We start from the raw sequence: 9,185 nt of genomic DNA, 5'->3' as shown, positions 1-9,185 counted from the left end.
CTGCTCCCAATCCATGTCGCCCTTCATACATTAAAGTGTAAAAACGAATTGATCATGCAGTAACAGTTAGCCACGTGCTCCATTGCGGTATATGAGCGTTCTACAACTACCATTATTATTATTATTAGTTAGTAACTTACTGAAGCAAGAGCAGTTGCAAGATCGCCACCGGGTAGCCATTCCATGATAATACTGATGTTGTTATTTCTGTTAGTAATGCCCATGAATTTTGTAATATAGTTGCAACGATCGAGCTTTTTGAGAATGGCGATTTCGTTCTTGAGCATATCAAGCATATCCTGTGAACCAAAGAATCCTAATGGCTTCTCTGCAACCTCTTGTGCGAGCCATGCTTTCTTATGGACTGGGAACGTTCGTCCATGGCGTGTTTCCCCTGGAGTGATGTCTGTAATTTGTTTATAATCGATCTCTACCAGTGCTAAGATATCGTCCATGGGCCTATTGGTCGCGATCATCTGACGGATGCCCATGAGTTGACCCCCCAAGCAATCAATACCGCTCTGAAGCTCCTTCCGAAAAGTCCGTAGTTCCGTCATGTCTTCTTCTAGTGCACTCCTATCCTTTTCAAGTTGCGATTGTGTCCGCAAAGCAATGCCAAGGTTTAACTACAAGGGAGCATAGCATAGCACAATTGATTAGACGTTTGTTTTTTTTTTTTTTTTTTTTTTTTTTTGAAAATAAAGGTAAGGACAATCATTGAAGCTTCCGATACTCACATCCAAAACACAACTGTCAAAATCTCGCAGCAACGCATCGAACTCGTCCCGAAATCTCAGTGCATAGAATAACTATTTGAGAAATAAAGCCATTTTTTTAGGACTCTCTTCAGCGAACAGAAATAGCTCGCAGCCAGTGCGCCAGAGGCTAAAAAAAAAAAAAAAAAAAAAAAAAAAAAAGAAGAGTATATCTCTGGAACTATATCTTTTACCTTGGAGAAGGTCTTTCGCTTGCTAATTTCGGCCACAAAGTCGCGCATTCGTTCCAGTAATTGAAAATATGTTTTGAATGCACTCTCGGATATGACAAGACTTTTTGGATTGACTTTATGTTGTTCAAAGGCAACTTTTATGATCTCATTGGCTGTCTGGATCCGATGGTTCATGGCCATGCAACTGACTTTATTAGCCTGCGCTGCTCTGGCTATTTCGTTGATGATGGTTGCCAGTTGTATGGCACCTGCGAAGAGGCCAAAGTCCACCATGGCGAGGAAGTCAATGCGAATTCAGACAAAAAAAATAAAATAAAATAAAGTGGAAAAACAAAATGCTAAATGGAGTGTACAGGGAAAGAAAAAGAAAGAGCAAAAAAAAAAAAAAAAAAAAAAAAAAAAAGAGCCAAGCGTGTTTTGGAGTGGTGCAACAGGAACAGGGGGTGGTGTATGAGTTTGTTTAATAGAGAGAGAGAGCCAGTTTTGGAGTGGGAATGTATGCAGGTTGGATGCCTTCCAACACAGGAAAGTGTAAAAAGAAAAAGGGAAATGCTGGGCTGGGGTGTAAGATGGGTGGGGGCTCTGGAGACAAGTTCAGAATCCCAAATCATCTCTTGAAGACTAATAAACACACAAAAATTGAAAAGGCTCAGAGCTTGAATTTGAGACTTGTGCTCGTGTGCAAATGTCTTCTCTGTCTTTTTCTTTTTCTTTCTTTTTTTATTGTCTTCGCCATGATGATTCCACTTCTTCAACCAAGTAACCCAACTTTTCTTTTTTTCTTTTCTTTTTTTCCTTGCTTGTCTCTAGAACTTGTCTTAGTGGCAGTGTTAATCACTAATTAGCTTCTTACTTATGCTTTTGTCCGGTGCATGCAAGACGTAGCTTATATTTTAAGAAGCTCGAACTCGAACTATTGGCCATGTCGCTCGTTCTTGCCGTTCTTGTTAGTCGAAGATCATGCTTCTTTTCTTTTGTTTTTAATGGCTATGCTCCGACCTGTTAGTAATATACTTTGGCCAATCGATCAAGAATGAAAGTGAAAAATAAAAAAATACGTGTTTAAAAATGCCCAGTGGTACAGACATAAAAGACATTGATGGTGACATTGATACACAGGCGTCAGTAATCTCGTGGGAAAGGCATTCATCCACTGATCAATTGTGGACAAGAGTCGTTTGACTCCGTTGACTATAGCATTAAGAGCATTAGAGCATTCGTGTATTTTATATTTTGTTGATAAAGTTATATTTTCGTAAAGAATATGAATTCATCGTAAATCAATCAGCCGCTCAATCAATTCAATCCCTTTAAATTAAAAATATATATTAAATGGACAAGTTGATGGATCATATTAGCTAAGCCACCACACGGCGAAGAAGGGCCCACCTTAAGTTTCCTTACTCGGAAGAACTGGTGGAATAAAAAAGAAAAAAGAATAAAGGGCTCGGGAAAAGTGTGTACATGTAGGAAAGAACGCAGCAAAGTTTTCTATTTTGTTCATTGTCCTTGTCCACGGAGTGCAACTTTTTTTTTTATTTTTTATTTTTTATAAAACACTCTGCTTCGCTTGAGCCACATTTTTCTTTTCCCTTTCAATTATTGGAAAATAAAACGCACATTAGGATTTACAACGGCATGTCAGCTACATCGGTTCTTCGCATTGGGTCTCGTTGCACTTCTCAATCAGCCAGGATCCAAGCTACTGCTCCTGCCGTTTCCCTCGGAGTCCCTAGAGCATTCTCAGTTCTTGGTCCAAAACGCTTGGTTACCAATGGTATCCAGACTGGCAACTTCCTTAAAGGTGCGGTGCCCGACTCTGTTCTCCGCGATTGTAGATCAGTGTTTCTTTTTTCGATATCGATCTATGTCTTAGGAACATGGAGAACCTATTGCTCGATCCGGCTAACTCTTCATCTTGTCAACTTACTGCGAAATTATAATAGGATATGGGCAAGCTGTAGGATGTGCTCCTTCCGTGTTCAGTCAGCAGGTACGAGCTTCTTTCTCTGTGTGTCCGTATCGAGGTTTTTGCCCTATGATCAATGCTGCCTCGCTCCGATCTTGCAAGGTTTAATTTGATTACCCCAACTCATTCATCATCGCTTTTCTGTAATCTTTGTAAAACCTCTTAGCGTAACTTCCATGCCTCAGGTACTATAACCCCTATGACAGAGCATTGAATCATTGGAGCATCCAATAGTAACCAGGATAGACTTCAATCAGTATGCTGGTTCGTAATTCTGATTATGAGGTTCTGGCTATTATGACTCACACTGTAGACTTTGACATTGCTGATCAATAATATATTTTAGCTCCCACGTCGGCTAGTCAACAGGACCCTTATGCCCTTCTTGGGGTCAAGAAGAACGCTACTCAGGCAGAGATCAAGAAGGCATATTATCAGGTATAGCTTTTTATTTAATTATGTTTTTTTTTTTTAAAAAAAAAAAAAAAAAAAAAAAAAAAAAATTACCCATATTGATTGATCAGAAGCATCCAAGGTTCTAATATCCTCTTACCAATCAGCTCGCCAAACAATATCATCCAGACACCAACAAAGATCCAGCAGCACGTGAAAAATTTGTACAGATCCAAGAAGCATACGAAATCTTATCAGACGAGCAGAAGAAGGCGCAATACGATGAGTTCGGCCATGCCGGCTTCGGTGGTAAGAGTTCTCCCTGTAGAGCCATCGTTTTTCCATTAATTCAGATTGTTAAAGTGCTGACGAATATGTCTCCTTATTTTTCGCTTCACACTTAGGTAATTCAGCACAAGGAGCCGGCGGATTCCCTGGTGGCTTCCCAGGCGGCTTCCCAGGCGCTGCAGGCTTTGGCAATTTTGAAGAAGTGTTTGATTTTTTCGGCGGAGGATTTGGTGGGCCTCGTGGAGCTAGATCATCTGGATTCACGAGTGTAGGTGAAGATCTCGAGATACCGTTGGTGGTTGATTTCATGGAGGCTGTTAAGGGATCATCAAAGAAGGTGATGATTGACCCGATCAGGACATGTGAACCCTGTCATGGTTTTGGAACTAAGAGCGGCAAAGCGCCTGACACCTGTAAAGTTTGCCAAGGAACAGGTCAGCAAAAGATTTCACTCCAAGGATTCCATATGTCAGCACCATGTCAGGCATGTGGTGGTGTAGGTACTGTGCTGCAGAAGGGCAAGGAGTGCTTAACTTGTGGGGGCGTTGGTCGCGTCCGTGTTCATGAGAATGTGGATGTTCATATTCCTGCAGGTACCGTTTATTTCGTTTTTTAATGGGATATTGCATGAAGTTTTTTTTTTTTGTTAGTAATTTTTTTTAACCCTATTTCAATTTTAGGTGCTGATGAGGGAGTTCGTATTCGTTTGAGCGGAAAGGGCAATGCACCTATCCATGGTGAAGGCAAAGCAGGAGACTTGTTTGTCCGTCTAAGGGTAAAGCCCTCGCCTTTCTTCAAGCGTCAAGGGGCTGATGTATATACCGAGACGACCATTCCTTTCACAACCGCCGCCTTGGGAGGAACAGTCAAAATCTCTACAGTCGATGGCGATGTTGACCTCAAGATCCCATCTGGAACACAGCCTAACGACGTGAGCCGACTTGCCAAACGCGGTATTCAAAGATTGAACAGGAGCGACAAAGGAGACCAATTTGTAACACTTAAAGTGGCGCTTCCAAAAACATTGTCCAAAGCTCAGCGTGAGATTTTAGAGAAGTTTGCGGAAATAACCTACCCCAACAGCACAACATCTTCGTCATCTACATCAAGCTCTTCTAGCTCAAGTAAGGATGAATCGTCATCGGGAGGATTCTTTAAGTCAACATTTGAGAAGCTGAAGGATGAATTGCATCATAAGCTGCACCCTGATGATATAAAGAATAATGACAATGGTGATAACAAAGATGACAAGAAGAAGGACTAAGAAGAAAAATCGGGGTCCGCAAGGGCTGGATTGTGTTGGCTTTCATTAGTTGTGGATGTGCCCAATAGGGGTTAATAAAGATGACCATAGACTTTAGCATAGCACTTCTTGACTTTCAGCTTTTTTTTTTTTTTTTTTTTTTTTTTTTTTTTTTTAATGATTACAATTAAAGTATAAGTAATGGTTTATATAACTTAGGTCACTTCATCAGCCGCGGTCACTAATATCGAGACCATTCAGTGCGAACCAATCCATGGTTTCTAATTCCGTTCTCCGTATTGTCTGTGGATGGCGATTGTATTGAAATGAGTTTCTGATGCTCATCTCGGTGCTATTACAGATAAGTAAATCTTCATCATCCATGCCGCGCTCTACATCGCTCATATCGTCGTCGTCTTCATCGTTCAAATTATCAGAGCCGTAAGAATCAGATCCGTATTCCATTTGACTCCCTGTGGACGAACGTGATACACGTTGAGTATGGGCATAGGAATCTGTGCCACCAACAAGAGCCTGATCTTCCTTCCCTTCATCCTCTTCCGTATATATGTGCAGAGTTCCATTACCCACAAAATCAGATAATCTTCCTTGACCTATCGCTCCATTAGACCCTAAATCAATACCCAACAAATCTAATCCTCCTGAGGAACTACTCCTTGGCAAGAGATGGCTTCCTACCCTGGCAGATCCACGTCTAGCAGCAGGGATCCTTGTTTCAGGAGAAGCTCTCATGGACGCGCGACTCTGACGAAGGCTTTGTCTTTTTTTCCTTCTCCGCTCGATCCTAATCCCTTCATTTGCTGCGATCTCACGTTTTGCTACGATCCAAACATAGGCCCCAACCCCGATACCTAATGCCATGCTTATTAGCATAATCAAGATCTTCAGACTTTGCCCATGTTGATTTGTATCAACTAGGGCCTCATCTTCTTGTGATTGTTGTTGCTCAGTATCTGTGGCTGGGGTAGTTGTTGAAGGTGGTACTGTGGCGAGTGATGATAATGTAGATCCGATATAGATATGAAGCGCCAACTTTGTAAGCGAGAGTGCTGTAGCAAATGTGTAAGTTGAGAGAGGGATATGGGTCGCAGAGAGTAGAGCATTCATAACGTTGAAAGGATATGGCGCCAGACGGATTAAGAGCATTAGCTATCCAAAAAATAAAAAAAAAAAAAAAAAAGTTTTTGGATTGACTATTGAGTTGCTTTGGAAGGTAGAGCATTAAATGGTACCAATGTCATTGCTTTTTTTCTTTTTTTACTTTACTTTAAATCCTCGCTTCTCGACTGCTTTAACAACAGATTTCATGCCCTGTTTCTTGGCCATAAGCGTCCTGACTTGAACCTTAAACCAGCGTCTGCATAAGTAAAAGCAAGCAACAGAGCCAAGAAGCGCAGATGTATATGCGATGAATAAACCAAAAGCAAACCCGTAGACATATCCTATTTTTATATTACGTGGCTTTAGATTACAATTGGCTTTTCAACTTCATGCCAAGACAAAAAAAAAAAAAAAAAAAAAAGTGTTTGCTGCATTGTGTGTGTGCCAACATAAAGGCTGTAGTTTTCCCCACTTCTGGCTTACCAGACATGGTTACAAGAGATGAGTAACCGAAAATGGGTGGAAATGCCGTCAGAAACAGCCCAAGCATTATAATTAAAGGACCGCTAATAAATTCAAGGACAAAATAAATGATTAGCTCTTGATGAAAAAGAATTGAGGAAATGGATAGTGTAAGGCGTATGGTTTGTTCCTTACGCTCGTCCAAGGCCTTTGATGAATGTTGCAATACTTTCTAAGAGCTGAAATATTAGTGTATGGAATCCTACAAAAATAGCAAGGCCAAAGACCGCGAAGATCAACCAAAGGCCCACCCAGAACCATGGACGTAATGCTATAGGTAACTTTCCTCTGATCTGGAGAAGAATTGAAATCACATATTGGATGAGTCGGATAGGGATCGATTGCGGTCCTGATAAATGTGATGAGGCGGCTGTTTCCTTGGCTTCTAATCTTGACGCTGACGGGCTTGAAGGTGAAGAAAAGGATATGAGGGAACTGAGTGAGGCTGAGGAACCATGTCGAAGGTGACTATGATGGTGGTGCGTTGCTGTTGCGCTGGAGGAACTGATAGGTTCGCCGTCTTCGTCTCCAGTTGTGGCAGTTACTGTAGTAGTGGGTAGAAAAACTGTGCTCATTCTAACACTCAATCTCTATCCCTCCCTTCTTGCTTTTATCTTTGTGGTTATTTTGTGAACAAACTAATAGGCCGGAAAAACAAGAAGGTTAAGCAAGTGTACTTTATGAGGGGAGATAATCATATAAATTATCGTAAACTAGCAAGTGCGTTAAAGTAAATAGCTCTGAAGCTTTAAGGATGGAAAGAATGGAGAGAGAACAATTGAAATGAAGAGAGAAATGAAGGAAAGAGAACGAGAGATGACAAAAAAAAATTGAAGGATAAACTAAGGAAAATAAAGGGAGTCCAGACGAACCAGGAACAAACGCGCAGAGCACAAGCATGCAAGCACTGCTTTTTTTTTTTTTTTGGCCATTAAACTTTAAACACGCGAGACAAAACGACTATTCTTAACGAGCCCCCCACGTGCTTTGGCTTCCAGGTGGCTTGAGAGTCAAAGTCGCTACAGCTGAATGCTTCATTTCATGCATCTAAATAAAACGCGCATCAGCATCTTACCTTCGGACAGATCGCATATCAATTATGGCACTCGTCACGGATTTCAGGCCCGTGACGCACGAGTTTTATCCTGAACATTTCCATGGAGCTGCATTCGTCGGCGCAAAGACCGCGGATGCTCTATGGTTCTATAGATTTGATTCAACCTTCATTGAAGTCCGCGACATCTTTACTTGTCAAGAAAAGGTCTATGCCTCACTTTCCGCCAACGAAGTCAAGCGACATTTCGGAGAGCAATTGAAGGACAATGATGTATGTGTATTATATATATTTCTCTCTAAAGGGCTATTCCGTGATTAATTACCAAACAGGGGTGTTACCACTGAGTGGGGAGCCGCTTATCTGATCTCTATCAACATTGACTCTTTCGTCGATGAAATCGCATCATAGATCTATTTCGTCAATGTACAGGATGCCTACGTTGGCGAGTTTCATGTATTAATATTCGTAGCGCGAGAGATGCATGGGGAAAGAGACCATGTTTTTATTTGGAACTTGTTGACACTCCACCTTCAAATGCTCGTCTCGCCGCCACGACTCTTGACCGCCGTAACAGTCATGGCCCAGCAGGCAATCATGGTGAGACATCGTTTAGTAAAACATTGGGGGAAGACCCCATTGACCAAATCCCCTTCTTCTCCTACTTCCCCTACGTCTCCCACGTCTCCCACGTCTCCTATGTTTCCTTCATCATTTACATATGCTTCATCTCCTCTCTACCGGCCACTAATCTCAAAATACGGATCTTGGTCCTCCCGATCATCATCATCATCGTCCTTGCTGCAGAGAGATAACCAGAATATTAGCGAGACCGGCTCATCGCCGTTTGAACCGGACGAGGACGAAGAGGAACAGGACAATGAACATGAATATAGCAACGATATACAGAGCCGAGTATCCGTTCGAAACAATAGGAGACAACTCTTGATCCTAGGACACCGTAGCGGTTGGGTTACGCTTTACAAATTTACTATGTCATCGGCTGGACAAGTCAATTGTGCCAAGGTAGGAAATTTCTTTGAATTGTCAACGCTGCTACATGTTCCCCAAGAAAATGCCATTAAAGTGAAGGTATATTAACGCCGTACCCGACCGAATAATAGGAAGCAGAGCATCAAATCGCCCTCAACAACCCAACAGACGCATTTGTAAGGACGTTGTACATTGCTAACAAACTTTCAGACTTTTAAGCCATAACCATAATAAAAAAGCCTAATATATACTTAACTTTGCTTTGGTATTGCTTTAGGTTACATCACTCGCCACACTTTCCAACAAAAACACGAGATCCATTCCGGTCATTGTTGCAGGCATGTCAGATGCTAACGCCTATGTCATTAATTATCATGGAGCACACGAGAAGCCTCAGGTGCTTATGGCACTCAAAGACCTTCGTTCAAAAAAACTACCTATCACCAGTATCACACTTGAGCCTACCAAGGATGAGGCATTAGACATCTTAGTTGTTGGCCAGGGACATTCTCAGAATATAAAGGATGCTGAAAGCCATCGTGGATGTCCTACAGTGACTATCTATTACCTTCGTGCACAACGATCTGAATACCGCTTACTGGGACATGTTGAGCCACAATTACTAGGAGGAGAGGCTGTGATTGGAGGCAAG

The 9,185-nt window shown here is 41.8% G+C and overlaps 3 protein-coding genes across 3 annotated transcripts; 1 reads left to right on the top strand and 2 right to left on the bottom strand.

The window, feature by feature from the left end:
* Positions 1-128: 128 nt before the first annotated feature.
* On the bottom strand, positions 129-1,222 carry BCR41DRAFT_397107 (hypothetical protein; the record flags this gene model as incomplete). The annotated part of the gene is made up of 3 exons (XM_022028865.1): positions 129-626; positions 738-809; positions 950-1,222. The coding sequence occupies 3 exons, from the start codon at positions 1,220-1,222 to the stop codon at positions 129-131; spliced, it is 843 nt and encodes a 280-aa protein (XP_021880725.1).
* A 1,165-nt stretch (positions 1,223-2,387) lies between these two features.
* On the top strand, positions 2,388-4,983 carry BCR41DRAFT_381209 (hypothetical protein). The gene is made up of 7 exons (XM_022027297.1): positions 2,388-2,753; positions 2,896-2,942; positions 3,085-3,103; positions 3,265-3,356; positions 3,479-3,620; positions 3,716-4,192; positions 4,280-4,983. The coding sequence occupies exons 1-7, from the start codon at positions 2,588-2,590 to the stop codon at positions 4,861-4,863; spliced, it is 1,527 nt and encodes a 508-aa protein (XP_021880724.1). The 5' UTR covers positions 2,388-2,587; the 3' UTR covers positions 4,864-4,983.
* Positions 4,984-5,045: 62 nt separating this feature from the next.
* BCR41DRAFT_422819 (snare associated Golgi protein-domain-containing protein) lies at positions 5,046-7,377 on the bottom strand. Its single transcript, XM_022030208.1, has 4 exons — positions 6,622-7,377; positions 6,448-6,530; positions 6,130-6,305; positions 5,046-6,012 (listed from the first exon to the last, which is right to left on the bottom strand). The coding sequence occupies exons 1-4, from the start codon at positions 7,059-7,061 to the stop codon at positions 5,071-5,073; spliced, it is 1,641 nt and encodes a 546-aa protein (XP_021880723.1). The 5' UTR covers positions 7,062-7,377; the 3' UTR covers positions 5,046-5,070.
* Positions 7,378-9,185: the final 1,808 nt, after the last annotated feature.

This window comes from Lobosporangium transversale (assembly GCF_002105155.1).
Source record: "Lobosporangium transversale strain NRRL 3116 chromosome Unknown BCR41scaffold_22, whole genome shotgun sequence".
Taxonomy (NCBI): Eukaryota; Fungi; Mortierellomycota; class Mortierellomycetes; order Mortierellales; family Mortierellaceae; genus Lobosporangium; species Lobosporangium transversale.
The sequence above is the reverse complement of the archived record's forward strand: the minus strand, read 5'-3'. Positions and strand labels throughout refer to the sequence as shown.